This window comes from Cavia porcellus, unplaced genomic scaffold (genome assembly GCF_034190915.1).
Source record: "Cavia porcellus strain 051 isolate PalLab524CR breed Dunkin Hartley unplaced genomic scaffold, mCavPor4.1 scaffold_22, whole genome shotgun sequence".
NCBI classification, from domain to species: domain Eukaryota; kingdom Metazoa; phylum Chordata; class Mammalia; order Rodentia; family Caviidae; genus Cavia; species Cavia porcellus.
The window spans coordinates 41719418-41736927 of record NW_026947505.1 but is presented as its reverse complement, the minus strand read 5'-3'; the positions used below and the strand labels follow the sequence as shown (position 1 = coordinate 41736927).

Genomic DNA, 17510 nt, shown 5'->3' with positions numbered 1-17510 from the left:
AAAACTTCAATGATTTCCAGAGGTTAGGAGCAACTCTTTATGATGAATAAGAAGAACACTGAGTTATTTTAGGACAGTGGAACTCCTCTGTACATTACTATAATGGCGGATACATGCCACTATATATTTATCCAAATCCATATAATATATCACACCAAGAGTGAACATTCGTGCAAACCATGCCCTCTGAGTGATATGTCAATGTAGGCTCACTAACTATTAACAAATGTACCATTTTGTAGGAGCTGCTGGTAATAAGGGATACTGTGTGTGTGTGGAGGCAGAGAGCACATGGGAATTGTCTGTGTTTTCTGTTCAAATTTTTCTATGAACCTAAAACTGTTCCAAAAACCAGTCATTTAGATAAACTAGGGTGACTTCTGTCTCCGTTCTGCTGACTGAAGCAAAACACAGATTATTGGTGGAAATTTCCATGGGAAAAGTAATCAGAATAAAATCTCTCAAAGAACACTGACAACCAGCTTTGACCAGGGAATAATTTGACAACTACACCGAACCAATTCACTCCACATATATGTTTAGTTTTATGCAGAATGCCTCCATTCCTTTTTTTCTAAGCTATTTAATAATAGTTACACAAAAGATGAAATGAAATTACAAAAATTTAGAACAATTCACACTGAATGTGAACTTTACAGTTGTTTTGTCATTAACATCTTATTTGATCCATCTTACCACCTCACTCTAGAAAAGTGAAAAATAAAAATAAGCAAACAAAATGTGACCATGTAACTGGTAACTAATTGGAGCAACTGAATGACTGTAATGCTATCATTGCTACTTCCTTCTACCTTAGTCTTCCTATAACTCTGGCCACAAAAATGTTAAACGATATCACATCTGTGCTACATCATGTGTAACAGAGAATGGATCATCTTTGAGGAAACCACGATTGCAAAAATCATTTTGGTGATTGTAACATTTTAGCCGCATTTAGCTTTATATTCCCTGTTTTGCTGTAAAACACCTAAAGCTTTTTGTAATCCTTTCCTTTTGTAGTAATTAAGTTATAGAGAACAGATTTTCCATACCTATGCCTTCTTTTGGCAATCCTAAAGTGATAGGCTTTCTCCTCATGATATTGAAGAAAAATTTTAAGGTAATCTTGTTTTCTCTCTTTTTCTCAAAAAGGTATGGCAGAATAATCGTTTACTTAATATCCTGTTTTGGTGTGGGTGTTACCGGTGTTGTGGTGGCGTTTGCACCAAATTTCCCTGTGTTTGTGATCTTCCGATTCCTACAAGGTGTGTTTGGAAAGGGGACGTGGATAACTTGCTACGTGATTGGTAAGACTTCATTATTTCCTTCTCTTTGTTTGGGAACTGGGGTCAAGTGACCAAGAAGAGCTGCCAAGTGGGCCTTCCTTAACAGTAATTATAGGAGACTTCCTATTGTGACGACTGTAATTATAGGAGACTTCCTTGTGACTGTAATTGCTTATGAAAATAGAAGGGCTTCAGGGTAGGCTTCTGACTTCTCTGAAAACTGAAATGCGATTTTAATTTGGGAACCAAATATGAAATATCATAAAATAGTAGGATAGACCATTTCTGACCATTCATGTTGTGGTTATCACATTTTTTAGCTTTGCTTTCCTGGGAATTAATTTCTATAAAAATTTTAGCATCTCCTTGAAATATTTTAAAAGTATTTTTGTTCTTAAATATTATTTTTACTTCTTACATGTGTAAAACTATTTACCATGTGGGAGATATGTTCTAAAAATGAAAAGTTTATGAGCCTTTATCTCCCTTTGACATTTCCTCTACTTTTTGCTCATATTATTGGAGAAATCCAGCTTCTCCCCTTGGTTCAGCTCCTAATGTAAAACCATCTACTTACTACATTTCAATTCATGGTAGACTCATGACCAGGGTAGTCTTAGATTATTGTTCTAGATTTTTGAGGGTCACTCTCATCACTGCTATACCCAAGCAATGTTTAATTTAAATATTTTTAAGACCTTTTTAATGGGTGGGAAAAAGAGAGAATTCTAGGAAAGATTGTTACTGACTGGAGCATAAGAAACAAGGTTTGGAATGTGAGACACTTTAAGGAGACCTAAGTATATATGAATGTTCCAGATTGTTATCATAGGACAACGTTAAGATGGCTTATCCCAGGCTCACGAGAGCAGAATAAACCCGTGAGCGGAAAGGGGCAGAGGAAGAAGGATTCTACCAATAAAATGTCCCACATGATTTTAAATAAATGTCACATAAATGAGAAGTCTAATATTGTGGGGAGAATTGTCATTTAATGGAAACTATCTTGTTTTAACCAAAAGCATCTGTATAATCTTATGTTCATAATGAACCTCTGTATGAAAGTATCATGTACAAATATTTAAAGATGTGATGATGAAAATTTAGCAGTTCACTATACTGTTTTTATAATTACAATTACTTTCCAAAAAAATCATCATAGAGGCCTCCTTACAGTCAACACATATGCTTTGTATTTCCCAACTGTACCCAGAAGGGTATTGAGCTTGGTGCCTAAAAGGAACATGGCAAACAGGAGAGTGAAACAAACCTGTAAAGAAACTAGAAAGTACATCTCCATCATTTCAGCAAATATAGAAGCCTCAGTACCTTTGAATTCTAGAGTATTCTATCAATGCTAACTGATGCGACAGGTGTAATGTCTGTTTATTTTGGAGTGGATCTTGAACCTCCCTAACTTCTTATGTTTGTTTTCCTTCAGTGACAGAAATAGTAGGTTCAAAACAAAGGAGGATTGTGGGAATAGTGATTCAAGTGTTCTTCACTCTTGGAATCATAATTCTCCCTGGAATTGCATACTTCATCCCCAATTGGCAAGGGATCCAACTAGCCATAACGCTGCCCAACTTTCTCTTTCTCCTTTATTACTGGTAATGTGGTTTTGATCATTATATTTATACTTGTTCCACAGAAATGTAGAATCTAAACTAACATGAAAATGAAAGCAGTGAAGGAAATCTTCTAATATTTCCAGAAAGGATATGAGTTTTGAGAATTTTCAGAGTACGTGAGAATTTACAGAGATTACTTATTATCAAATTAATGATTGTTACTGAAAATGATAAAATACCAACATATCAAAATTCTAGAGAATCTCTTTGTATTTTTTTATTTTGCAATATCAGTGCAAACCATGAGGCAGAAAATTGTATGTGTCAGTATTGGAAAAAGCAAACTGGATGTAATTAAATTAATTTGCTTTTCTGTATGCTTTATTAAGCAAATTAACGTTACTCAAGAACTCTCTGAGGAATAAGAAAATGTTAAGACCATCAGAAATTAAATTGTCAAGAAGGTACAGGTGTATGCATCTGATTCTTATTAATGCAAACATGTTTTAATCATTTCTCCCATTTTATTTTACTCTATAGACAAATCAATTTACATAAATCAAGTTATTAACTTTTTCCTAATTCTCACTAAACCCCAGTTCTTTTCATATATATGTTAGAGATACTATCAGAATAGTCTTGCAAAAGCACTGTAATATTATTTTCTATGAGCAGTGACCAAATTGTCAGATTTACACTTTTTCATTCATTATAAATTTACAAAGATAATCTTGTTTCAGAGAGCGTGTTGTCAACTTGTGAGTGATTGCAACCTATACCTAAATGCAAGATCCATTTCGATAGAAAAATTCAAATCATAAACTTTCAGGTTTTGAAATTCCTGACATAATTCCAAAACCTTCTTTCTCTAATAGGTTGGTTCCTGAATCTCCCCGCTGGCTGATTACTCGGAAGGAAGGAGACAAAGCATTAAAAATTCTGAGGCGCATTGCTAAATGCAATGGGAAATATCTCTCTTCGAGTTACACAGAGGTAATTTTATTTATTACCAGTAACAAACTATTAAAATGGATGAATTTATTACTGGTATACTTAATTTTGCTTCTAAAAATTATACATACTACATAACATCTGACTAAATCATTTCTAGTTGAGGTGAATTAATCATTTCAGTCTACATTTTAATAGTTGGACCAAGTTACTTGAATTATTGTTGCTTACTATTGGCCTCATCGTAGTTAATGATTCATTTTAGTTGCACAAATTACCACTCTTTCCTGATATTTAGCTCACTCTAAAGATTTATTTTTACTTATTTATTTTTCGTACCGGGGATTGAACTCATGACCTTGCACTTGCCAAATGATACTTGTGTTGCTGAGCTACATCCCTAGCCAAGATTTATTTTTAAATTTAGTCTCAGAAATACTATTTATTCAAATCAGAGATCAGCCAATAATGCAGAATTTCAGCTTTAGGCTCACATTTGCTTTCTTCCCTTCCCCTTTTCTCCCCTTCCCTCCATCCCTTCTTCCATTCCTCCCTTCTTTCTTTTCTTTCTTCTTTCCTTCCTCTAACAAGGCTTTTTAGAAATCTATGTATAGGAGAAAATAAAAAGCTTATTCTTTGGCCTTTGAAAGATATACAGTTGAGGATATAATACACATATTCAAAGTAACTACTGAATTATTAGAGACAGCATACAGAAATATGTGACAGTATGTTAGCTGCAAAGATCAAGTGAATACAGAGTGATGAAGTAGTAATTAAGTTCCTTTTGAGTTAAAGAGTGTCACATTTTTCTTAATTGTGAGATTTTTTTTAGAACACACAAAGCACAATCAGATCTTTTGGCATGCACCCACTGTGGACTTTTGACTTTTTCGTAATAGCTGACTGTGACACTGGGGACTTAAAATCTGAAGTTATATGTAATGAACTGAGATTATTTGGTCCATAATATTTGGAGGTTATTTGGAGGCAAAGTAATAGTAACGCATCCATTAGAGACGTTGCCCATCCCCTATGGTCTCTACTTTTTTCTTTTGCAGAACTCAAAAAAGTCCCACTGAAGTTCAATATTCATACTTTAGGTTGCATACGTTATTGTTTCATTCTTGGCTGATAGATCTTAGCTACACCTTAATTAGAGAGTGGTGCACAGTGTAAATAGTGTTCCTTCCTTTTATTACACCATTATTTTAGATGAGAAAATGGTTTTAAAAAACACTAGTTTCTCATCAAATGGGAACGTTCTCTGTCCTGCAAAAGGAAATCTCTTAGATCGACAAACCTATGGCATGCGTGCAGCGGAGGGTATGCAGAGCCTGCTTTGGCAGCCCTGGAACCCAGGCACCCCAGCAGCCAAGCATCAGATTACAGTTGTTTTTTCTAAACTGGGCCTTAGCATTCAGGTTTAATAGCAGTGCTGGCATTTTGGGGTAAACAAGTGGGTTTTGGATTGCAGTTTGGGCACTGATTCTCTGAAAGATTCGCCTTCATTGTCCTAGACAAATTTGTGCTGAGTTCTTTACAAGAGATCAGAAAAGTACCATGCCTGTTTACACTTAACACCTAAAGATGTGTGGATGAAAACTTCGTGTCAGGTGTAAAGGGGGGCTTTTCCATGATATTTATACTCTGGTCTTTGAAGTCATAGTTTTCAGAACACAGACTGGTTTCATTCCACATAAAATTGTCACACACTATCATCTTGTAACTGTACAGTAATGAACTTTGAAACTGTATACTGAAGAGTCATGAGGATTTAAGAAAAACATCTTTTAAATATGTGTATAGTCTTTCACAGTCTGATATAGAGATTTCTTCTAGTCATTGAGATATATAATTAATGAGTAAATTCTACACATTGTTCAGTGTAACTTTGCTTGTAAACCTGGTGGATTATGCTGTTAATCCTTATAAGTCTACACAGTGCAGGTACCTGAAGATCACCTGAGTGTGACAGTTGTAATGGTGAAGCCAGTAGTAAAAACTCCCCATAAAGCCATGCCTCGTAGGTTGTTTTATCATCCAGCCCAGGCATCAAGCCACACTTGATAGTGTCTAATGCGTGGTGATTGGCAAAGCCCTCACAAGTGGGTGCCCATGACACCCAACTTCACCAGACTGTAAACAGCTGGACTTCTTTTGTAACTTAGGAAACAGTCTTGCATTTGTGCTTGCCACTGAAAGCTCCAACAGTGGATGTGGATCTAGCTGGACAACATTGTATATCCCTCTGTCTTTTTTTTTTTTTTTAAGTAGAAGACAAACACACTTTGCACAGCCAGCAAAAAAATCAGTATAAATTATTTATGGATTCCCCTTCCTATATTCAAGTCTTTAATGGTTTAAGATTTCTTTCCTTCCTTCCTTTTTTTGATGTGCTCACTTGCTTTAATAACACAACACATATACCATGTTATCACCATGGATTGTAAGTTCAGGTTGGATGAGAGAATTTTACAAGTATTCTGTAGTACATCAAAGTTCTTGAGTATTGTCTGACCAAGCCAGCTTACTCATAAACCACTAATCATTTCTATTTCTATTGTAAAATGTTTAACATTTACAATTCTCACAGAGAAAATAAACATACTGCACACATTTTGAAAGTGTTCAATTACATGTATATAAATGTCAATTTAAAATAAATACTTCTATTTTAAGATGACATTTAAAAATTATGCTCATATAAAAGCAGCAAAAATATAATTGTCTAATTATATAAAAACTAAACTGGAATTCATAAGTAAGCTATTCTCATGCTTACAAGTGTGATTCTAAAATAAATACTACTTTTATGCAGCTCTGATGTAAGTTTTCTAGGTTTGAACACACACACACAAATCCAGTTGTGTGAGGGTTCATAAGTTAAAACTCATGCATATCTTAAAAGAGTCCTTCAAGAGCTTAAAAACTGAAGTTCTCACACCAGACTACAAGGCAGACAAATAAAAGCTGAAAAAACTAGGGTCAACAAGAAATTCCTACATAACACGCAAGGCATGTAATATTTGGTAGCAGATTGGTTGTACTTCAGGGTTGGTATGTTGGTTACTTTTTTCTTGTTGCTGGGACAAAATACCCAACATCCAAAGTTAAAGGAGAAAAGACTTACTTAACTCACAGTTTGTAGAAGTTTCAGTCCATAATCATCTGGCTTCAAGGCAGGGTGCAACAGTTCATGGCAGTGGAAGACAGCAAAAACAACAAGAGCAAAAAAGGAGGCGCACCAGGGAAGACTCTTTCTGTCTCTTATATTGTATATAGGCCACCCCGACCTGAGGGTGATTATAGCACTCAGACCCATAAACCCAGCACTGGACTATGAATCAGTCACAAACTCGAGAAGTCTACCCTGTGACTGTATGAAACTTTGGGGGGACATCCAGACAAAATCATAACAGTTGGGTTGCTTTCTTCTTTAGTACTAATTTTGTCATGAGGGTTTAAGAAAGGTGGACATTTTAACACTATGAAGTGCATTTGGGTGACATGTCTCTCTTATGCTGGCTTTGAATGACCTAGTTAGTGAACTAGTCACTACTAACTTATTCATTAAGTTTGCAAGGAAAAAAAAGACATTATTCAAAATATTATAATGTAGTCAGAACCAACTCTAATGATTTATTGACACTAATATGTATCCTCAAGGTGAGATGTCTAACTAAAGCAAGCATATCCAAAAAGCCCAAGATGGTTTCTCTTCTTCTAAAGTTTAGGTTTTGCCCAGAACTCCCAAAACACAGAATAGCCCATATCAATGGTCATTACTCCCGCAGCAAAGCCTTGGGCTGTCACCTGTATGTATATCAGGTAAATGTACATTATAGTGTTTTACCTGCTCTTCAATTTGTATAATCCATTTGCTGCAATTGCTACAAAATTTGTCCTTTCATTAGCGACAAATGGTTCCTCTTTAGCTTTTCTGGTAACTTTAAATCCCTGATCTTCCTTGTATGAAGAAAGAGAAACATCTGTGATGCTTGACATAGTGATTATTGGAAGAATTTTCCAAAAGCCATTGAACCCCGAAAGTCCACTGACTCCTGGCCTCAGTCCGTGTTTTGCGTTGCATCAACCAAGCTTTTCCCCTCCTTCCCCACAGCCTGTGCCTTCTTCTCTCTTTTTTTTAAAGGGCAACAATTTCATGGCCCTACTTTTTCTTATTCTAGGAACTAGTATGGTTTTTTATCATGCTTCTAATTTATTATTATTATTAATTTATTTGTTTATTTGGTTTTGATATGGGAATCAAACTCAGGGCCTTGTGCTTGCCAGGCACACGCTTCACCACTGAGCTACATCTCAGCCCCAAATCCTAATTCTTGGGACAAATTGCAAGACAATAAGTTTAAAATTACCTTTCACAATGGAAAACACATAAAAATGTTTGAGAATCTGCTGATATTTAAAAGTAAATGCTATTTTTAAAAAGCAATATTAGCAATTTTGACAGATACTGATATTTATTTAAACCTTAAAATTATTAGACTAAAATATTTCTAAAAATTAGCATTGTTTTCTTTGTAGCATTCAGCCTGCTTTGCTAGAAATATTCTAATAAGAATGTTATGATAAGAGATGAGTTTTGTTGGCTTTATCATTCCCTTCCCTCCCACCCGACCTCCCCTAGATTGATCATATTGGTTTGGATTTCTACCTTTTGCTACCCTTTCTTTGTGAAATAAGAAGCAGTAGCCTCTGTGTTTAGGAAGATTCCAACTGATCAGTTGTTTCTGTTGCAAGTAGTTTAATGATCAACCCTGACCTCTGCTCTGAAAATGTGTGTCAGATTTAGAACATGTGTTTTTAAGCCCTAAGACAACTCAGTCCTTGTCATTCTTTGAGTAAATACACTTAACCAGTGAATTCCCTTTAGGTAAAGAAATGTTCTGCCTCTCTCCCAGCTTGTTCTCGTCCCTCTGGCTAGAGGTCCTCATGATTGGATCAAAGCTATGATTATGTAAATTCATTCAATAGCCAAGTGATTTTTCTTTTTTTGCTAAGTGATTTTTTTTTTTTTTTTGCTACTCATTTAGCAGTAACCTGAAGATATTGCACATACAGTCACAGAGGTATAAGATCTAGACCAAGGTTTGTAAGAATATAGAAACAGTAGTTCTGTGTTAATGGCTTATGGAATGCAATGCTGCATCAGCCAGACATATCCAGTGTCTTGGTGAGTACTGCTGAGATGCCATTGTGGTCCCAGAAGCAGCTGCTGTTACATATCCTGTGAGTGTCTGGTTCACTGCTGGTCTCACAGGCACACTGACCTGGCCCCAAGTTCATGAGCACCGTAGCAGTCACTTCAAAGGGAAGCAGTTTAATCTTCTACATGGTTGTGCTTAAGTAACAGATCATGAACACTGGGGTCCAGTGGTTTCTAAGTTATTGTAATCTGAGTTGTAAGACATAAGGCAAATTATTTCCATTCAAAATCTGGGATTTAAACCCAGTTTGTTTCTCTAGGGAATTTACTGTGGCATCCTAGCTACCACTAATTGGCATTCTGTCACCTAAGTTCAGTTCTGGGTTCTTGTTTGTTGCTTCTTTTTATTGTTCCAGTAAGTTTTCACTTTATTTTATCTTTAAAAAAATTTTAATATAGAAAATTTCAAATGTACTTAAAATAGAGAAAAGAGTTTAATCTTTGTCCACATCACCCAGCTCCATTATTAACTTATAACTAATTTTATCTGTACATGACCTTCTCTCTTTACCTGCTGATTAAGAATCGTACGCTTCAGATCATTTCATCTTGCAATATTTTCTGTAACATAGAAACAGTTACATATTTACTTGACTCTAGGGCCAAGTGTGCACTATCTTCAGGATATTGCTGAATGAACAGTAAAATAATATTCACTTGGCTCTCACAATTCAGTGTAAGTAATCAGTATTTTGATCTAGCTGGCAGACTGGTAGCTAAGCTAAGAGCAAATTGGGAGGGTGATGTTATATATAATATAATCTCAATACCATTCATCTAATGAAAGTAATTAAACCTAAGTCCTTAATATCAAATATTGAGTCAGTATTTCCTGTTTCCTTATTGTCTTGGGCTGATATGCCTCTTCATATATCTTTAATCCATGAGCCCTTTTTCTTTTCCTAAAAACTTAGAGGGTGAAGAATCTGGGGTGTTTTTCCTTTAGTTTTCTGCAAACTAAATGTTCTTGGTTACATCTCTTAGGCTCAGTTGGCACTTCCTTTGTCTTGGTAATCTCCTGATAGAGTTTAATTGGGTCTGAGTTTGGTGTTCTTGGTATGATTTCTTCACAAGTGGCTTCATATTTTTCCATTAGGCAGACTTAGTGCCTGCTTGTCTCTTCTTTGAGGATGTGGACTGCCACTGATAATCATTGTCTGGATGAATTAACTCATCAGAAGTGAAGAAATCATAGTATTGTCATTGTGTCATTATTTCTTCATTTATTTCTGGTATACTCATATAGAAACTAAACTTTTTAATCAACTCTTGGTTACCCCACGGCATAGTTCATCTCAGAAATAAAATTTTCTTTTCAAACTAGTGAACTGGTCCCTACAGCCTCAAAAAATGGTCAAAGAGTTATGTGGCTTTTAAAGGCTTACTATAAACTCCTGGATTTACACAATCCTTTGTGGTTATTTCAGTAGTATCCTTTTTGGTGCTCACAGTGTCCCATCTTGGGGTAGATACAGCTTAGCTGCCCTCATCTGGTAGTTTCTAAACATTTCCTCGTACTTCAATACAGGGATTTTCTCTCAAGTTCCAGTATCGCACTTGGAAATGCCTGCTTCTTCAGGGGTACCTAACTAATGCCTGCTATGGGTTAACAAATGTCTTCCAGCTGCAGCGATCCATCTCTAGCCTTTTAAATAGTATAACATGAAGGAAAAAGAGAACAATTTAACAGTCTCAGTGTAAAACACCTTACTAATAACTGATTTAAGTGTATTTTAAGGCAAGCCATAGTTTTCTACGTCAAAGGCCTTTGCGTTCCCACAAGACATAATAATGTACAAAATATATCTTATGGAAGCCCAAAAAAACTGTCCAGCAGTATAGGAATTTTAGTTGATCTCCAACACCAAAATCAAAGCATGTGCTCATAGTACAACTTTTGTGCAATGATAAGCATGCACAATTACTCATATTTCAATGACCCCCCAAATAAATATTGTCCATGTCAGTATTAGAGTCATCACAAAATTTGTGTTTCCACAGTTACTTCGCCTTATAGTATTTGCCTACATCTGGAACTTGGAATACAACCTCAAGGACATTCAGGTCCAAGGCTGGATTGCCAAATGCTGTCTTTCTGTCTTCCTCAGAATCTCTTCCCAGTAAATCCTGATGTTCAAAATTTGTTGTCATATAAATTGCTTCATCTTTAAAGACTTCTCTCTAATGTCTACCTTATCTTCAGGGTGGCCATCATAGGGAACAGAGAAAGTCTGAATGGATTTGGAAGAATGTGGTAAGATTTGAAGCAGCTCTAGGAGATGGGGCAGCTCTGTACTCTTTTCAACAGTACCCTGGCCACCTGCCAAGTCCAGCAGATCCCATTGCTGACACCAGAGATCTGGAATGTTTTAGGGAATCCTCGTGAACTAGTTTAAAACTACCCAAAGATGCTCTAGATTATAGAAGGCAATGTAAATTCACTACAAACTAGGACTATATCATTCTCTGGGGCTTTAGTAACTGTAGGGGAGAACATAGGTACTAGAGATTTAGTTCCAGCACCCATCCAGATGGATTATTCCCTGGGTTGGTTGTTCTGTCACTGATCTCACGTGAATGTTCCTCTTTTCATGGGCAGACAACTGTATCTCTATCTCATGGGTGCCTAGGCTTCCATTTGCTGAAGATCCTGGGTGGCCTCTGGCTCTGTGACAGCGACAGCCAGTAGGAAAATACAAGTGCAGAAGATTAGCACTTCAGCATCTCTGAATATACCAACAGTGTAACTATTATTCTCTGAAAAGGAAGTCCAAAATGAAACCCATTGCCAAGCAGGATTTTGAACAGTAAATAGTTATTTGAGGCAGAAGACAGACTAATTTAGACACCTAGGCTGATGATTCCTAAAATACTTTTAGCAAGCAAATACTATAATTTTAATACATATTTGAGAAAATTAAAGCCAAATTATTAGTACATCTATAATAGGAATGGCACAAGCATGGTCACAGATAGCAAGATCTCACATTATATTGGGGAACCTCCAGTCATCCACTCATCCGTGGACACACATCAGTGATGAAGCTGTTTCTGCCCTGGCCACATCTTCTGTCTTGCCTGTAATGCAAATTCCTTCCATGTTTTAGTAAATGTTAAATTTTTCCTGGTATCAGTTTAAGATTATTTCTTAAATATTACTCATATTATGCTATTTCTCTGCCTATAGCTGATCATTAACTCAACTTTCCAGTCCTAAATGATGCACATATAATAGAACTGTGTGCAGGGATGAATGATGTGTGTGTGTATAATGTACAGGGGGTATGGAATGATAATGCTTATCTGAGGATAGAGCTGTGATCCAGATGCTGAAAGATGCTGAATGCTTGGGCTCATCAAAATAGCAAAAATGGACACACATTTGAGAGTGTCCATGTTTTTGCTAATGGTAGACTTGATCTGTTGGTAACTAGTGAAGAGCTAGGATTATTTCTTTTTGAGCTATTTTTATGTCAAGAAGTGGTGTTATCTGTGATAGAATGAATTCGTGCTCCTAAATATTCATATATGCTGTAAGTGCATTATATACCCCACCCCCAGGCATTGCCACGTGACTTGTGACAATACCTCTCCATAGATAATACCTTCATACCTGTTCACACCCAGTGTCTGTCTTGGCCACCTGACTTGACTGAGCTCTATCAATTCAGAACAAAGCATCACCCCCCTCCTTTTATTGAGATGAGGTCACACTATGTAGTTCAGGCTGGCCTTGAACCACTGTGTAGTCTAGGCTTGCCTCAAACTTGTGATCCTCCTGCCTCAGCCTCTTGAGTACTGGGATTACAGGTGTGCAGCACCATGCTCAGCTTCAGGACAAAGCTTCAAGAGGCAAGTATTTGGAAGGCCCCCTGCTCTTACCATCTTCCACAAACGTAGCATACCTTAGCAGTATTTCACAACAGCATATCCTAACATGGGCTTATGATAGGCAGAGTTACAATTGGGAGCAGAGCTACCACAGATGGCCTACAACTGCCCTGGGGAACATGGTCAGGAAATCACTGTTTCTTCCATAAATTACAGCATGTTAGGGTATCTTGGTATGCTGCTTGGATGTGAGGTGTCTAATCATGCAGCCAAAACCTAACCAATTCAGTTGACCATAACAGTACTTGTTCACTGCAGAGTCAGAGTTAATTCTCTTTGGTCATCCAGAGGGCGTTTGATTGAAATAAATCAGATGAGTGGAAATAGTCACATTCTTCTCTTCAATTACATGAAATGAAAATACTTCTGGGCTCACTGATGTTGGATACGGCAATGCAATTTGCTTTGACCTCCCTCATGGTCTGTGAAATGCATTGCCTGCTCTGTGATACTGGGCACGGCATGTGATGTGCTTTGGTCAGTGGTGTTACCAAATGTGATGCAAGTGAGGCTTTGAATGTACTTGTGTGTGGTTCAGCCTTTTTTCTGCATTTCAGCCATGACCATGAGGAGAGTGTCTCCAGACTCACTATTGGTTTTGCGGGGGATGCACAGAGAATTTGGAGGAAAGTTGGTCCAGAAAAGTCTCCAAACCTAGATCAGCAATTTCCCAACCCAGCTACAAATCTGAGCTGACTTAATATTTGTTGTTTCATACTTTTGCCAATTTTAGACCGCCAACTGGGTCCTTTTTCCCTCTTGAAATTGTGGTACAATAACAAGATTGAGCACCAGTTGAGCAGCAAAGGAGACTTTTATTCCTGTCCAAGGATAGAAGTGAAAGATAAATTCTCAAATAAACTTCTTGACTTGTTGGGGGTTATCTTAGAGACATAAGGCAAAAGAAATGGTGAGGAGAGATAGACCAACAGAGATAAGGAATGTTCTTATTTTTCCTAGGAACTGACATAGATTTTTCAGGGATTCAGGCACCATGTCTTTTTTTTTTTTTTTTTTTTTTTTTATGGTTCTTTCCAGTCATCATCATCCAGTTGTCAGCTATCATGAGCTGGAGGGTGTGTCGTTTAGCATGCAGGTAGGATTATAATGAAATTTCAGGTTGTCTGGCAGTCACCGTAGCAGCTGTCTTAGATCCAACCTGAAGGGGGACCTTTGGCCTACAGGCATCCTGTCCTCAAGAATAAACAAGATTGCCTTCAAGTAGTTTTTCGCTTTTTCCTCTTAAATAAAATTTAAAAAAAAAGAATAAACAAGATTAAATTGGGGTAGAGATTCAGGTAGGTGACTCCAGCAGTACAAGATTAGGAGAGGTAACACTGCTACTAAGATTGATGGTTGTCATGCAGCTTTATTTCAGTAGCTGAATGACACACTGATTGATCAGCCAGGTTCAGCCATACTGAACTGGATTCTATAGTTTCATAAATCATAAACATTTTTTTGATTCATTTATGTTCAAAATTATAAAAACCTTTATCCTAAAAATCCTCTTCTGTCTCCCATCCCCAAACCCTCTTGTGTAGAAAATTTTCATAGAGAATAGTAGGTTACAACTTTTAACAAAGTCTCTCATAATAAAAGACTATTCTGAATATGTCCACATTCATTAGTGATATTTTTATACCACATTGTACCAACAAATTTGTAAGATTTGATTATAATTTTCTTATTTTTATGATACTCCTCTATAATTTATTGCTCATATAATCTTATTTTATTAAAATTGAATTCCAGATAATATATCAATATGTATTCACTTACAGATATGCTCTTGGGATGTTCTGATGCTAGTATGTTTTAAGTGGCAAGAAGAATAGATGTTGGAGCTTTCTGATCTCAGAGTGATCAATATGAGTGGTCTCACTCTGATAGATCTCTAAAATCAGAAATATTAAAACCTCATTTGTAAGTGTTAAGTCTTAGGTTACCTCAGTTACAAGAAAGACTTCTCACTCTTGAGAGCTACCCTCTTTTATACACTCTTTTAAGCTGTCACATAAACATCCGTGTTGCTTCAGGAAGGGATTTTTTAACTTTCAGAATACCTGACATTTTCTTTCAAAGGGGGAATTCCTATAAACATTTTTGTTCTTTGGAAAGAGAAACTATATCATAGTTCTGACATTCATGGGCCATCATCAGGGCCATGTGGCATTTTGGTTCAGTTATTGTGCTATCTTGTTAACTGTTGTATTTGTTAGTTTAGATTTGACATTTGAAAACTCTCTGCATGAAATACACTTCCAAAAGGTTCAGATAAGGTGAGCAAGGGCCAAGGAGTACACGAAGGGTCTCCAGGCCTTGAACCAGAATGGTATACACTATGAAAATGCTAAAAGAAAGAAAATCATGGGAAATTTGTCCAAGCCTAAAACTGCTTTTTTTCACTTCACACAGTGAATAGTGCCAATAGCAAATCCCTCATCCCTAAAATGATTCCTAAATGTGATAACTGTAGTATGTGTACCATCGCACCAGCTTTCATGTAGAATACTCTCAAATGCATAAAATGTGTCAAACCTGGGTGTACTCATGCTGTGGACCTTTATAGCTAAGAATTAACTTAATAATACTTCATATTTTGGGAAATAACCTTTTACAAATAGGTATATGTAAAAGGATTTCTTTATTTTCCTTATCTCTAACTTTTTGAAAATAGGACTACATTGCATAAAATTGGAAAACTGTTTATGCTACAGTGAAACAGCCATAAAAACAGTACTGATGAGCTGTAATATGCAGAATAAGAACCCTGAACTCCTTTCCCTAACATGGTGAAAAGTTTCTTTCATGAAAGGAAATTTTGTCTAATAGCTTTCAGGTCAGCGTGCTATCTTTCAACCCATACAAACACTGAGGCGTGGATGCTTCAGACTATCATATCACTTTAATTTAATTAGAAATTCAGATGACATATGCCTTAAAGAATGAGAGTGCAGTCAGGCTAGGCAGACTTGTGAGGTACCTCAGCAAAAAGCAGCGCTTTGAGTGAAGAATCATGGGCAGGTGAGAGCCTTCTCGACCACTCACACAAATCCATCTTCCCTCTTGAAGTAATTAGGTCAGGCTTTTATCAAAATCTTAAATATTTTTTTTCTGCACAAGTTAAGCTTGAGGCATTCTCATCAACAGTATGAAAGGCAAGATCTCAGCATTACTGTGGAGAACTTTCCTGTGTATGATTATACCCACCAGTCTTGGTATGTGGTGACGCACCTGTTCCCACTTGCCCAAGATCTAGATATTCCTGGAACTAAAAGATGTTCAAAGCCCTCACTTAGAGTATCTAAGGCAGATGTCACTCTAACACAAACTCAGCCCTCCCCCTCCAGAGTGTGCTCAGAGAAAGATATCAAAGATGTATGCTTGCAAACTTCCCCACCCCTACCATCCCATCTCTTGGACCTTTCCCAGGAGGAGACCATGAGATTGCTGGCCTGACTGAATGGTAGGGCTTGGAACCTGTTCACTTGGTGGGTTCATTTCCTGTGCCAACAACCGTTCTCTGTGTTCCTCAGTGCCTCCTTTTTATTCTCATTCTTAATCTGACTTTGAATCTTATGCTGTTTCACTGAGTCCCTGAACCCCTGCTTAATTCATGCCCGCTTCTTCCTCAGAAAGCAAGATCCGGTCACTTTCACCCTCACTCATTCATTGTCCCAGAGCGAGATGCTGGCACCATGTAGATAGCAGGCTGTGCCTTTACTGGAGACTGCTGCTGCAGAAGCTCCCTTGCCAGGCAAGTTCCCAGGCCTTAGACTTTGGTGCCAGCCTGCAGAGGCCCAAATATGCACCATCCCCCACTAGGGGAAATTGTCCTGTTGCTCAACCAGGCTCAGAGCCAAAGCCCTTTCCCTTTCTGCACACACTGCTTTCCCTATTGAGAACCCCAAGTCCTCACTGGTAGTCTGTGTGGGTTATGACAAGGGAGAAAAGTTCCAAGCTTTTAGCAGAGAGACAGCCATTTTTTAGTTGTGTAGTATGTGGAAGTCAGTGGTCATCACGGTCCCCTTCCTGGTGACAGATCTTCTTAGCGCCATTTAGGAGTGAGAGTCCCTTCTAGTTCCAACACCTCCTGCTGTGTAGAGACGCACTTGCTTTTTTTCTGCCTATCCCAAGCCCAGGCTGCATAATACATAAATAGGCTAAAGTATAAAGCAAAATGAAGACACTACCCAAGTTTATTTTATCCCGTAAATATTAGGTGGACTCTTTGGTGGGAAAATATCTAAGTCCGTTATTTTAATTCTAAGCCTCTGTGTAGTAGACTAGAGGAATAACTTTGCTTTTCCTTTTTTTCTTTTGGGCATGCACCAAGGGAACAGTCCTCTAATCCCTTTGCTGAATCTTCATGCTCCAACTGTGAGATGAAGAAAGATGTAGGCTTTTGCAAGTGTTTTGTTCCTGGGCCATTTGGCTCGTTCTTGTGTTTTCAGCAAAACCAGTTCTTGCAATCCAAATTACTGTGCTTCCCTACTGTGAATCAATAAGAAAATGCTCCTTTCTGTGACTGTGTTCCTCAGTGAGGGCCTTGAGCACAGTACCCACAGCCCTGTCCGG

The 17510-nt window shown here is 37.4% G+C and overlaps 1 protein-coding gene and 1 pseudogene across 1 annotated transcript in view; one reads left to right on the top strand and one right to left on the bottom strand.

Moving 5' to 3' along the window:
- Slc22a3 (solute carrier family 22 member 3) overlaps positions 1-17510 on the top strand; it is a 99759-nt gene that overhangs the window by 50058 nt on the left and 32191 nt on the right. The window contains exons 3-5 of the mRNA XM_063233098.1: positions 1153-1307; positions 2728-2896; positions 3733-3850. Coding sequence (XP_063089168.1) covers positions 1153-1307; positions 2728-2896; positions 3733-3850 — 442 coding nt within the window. The remainder of the gene's footprint in view (positions 1-1152; positions 1308-2727; positions 2897-3732; positions 3851-17510) is intronic.
- LOC101787914 (HIG1 domain family member 1A, mitochondrial-like) lies at positions 7535-7816 on the bottom strand (annotated as a pseudogene).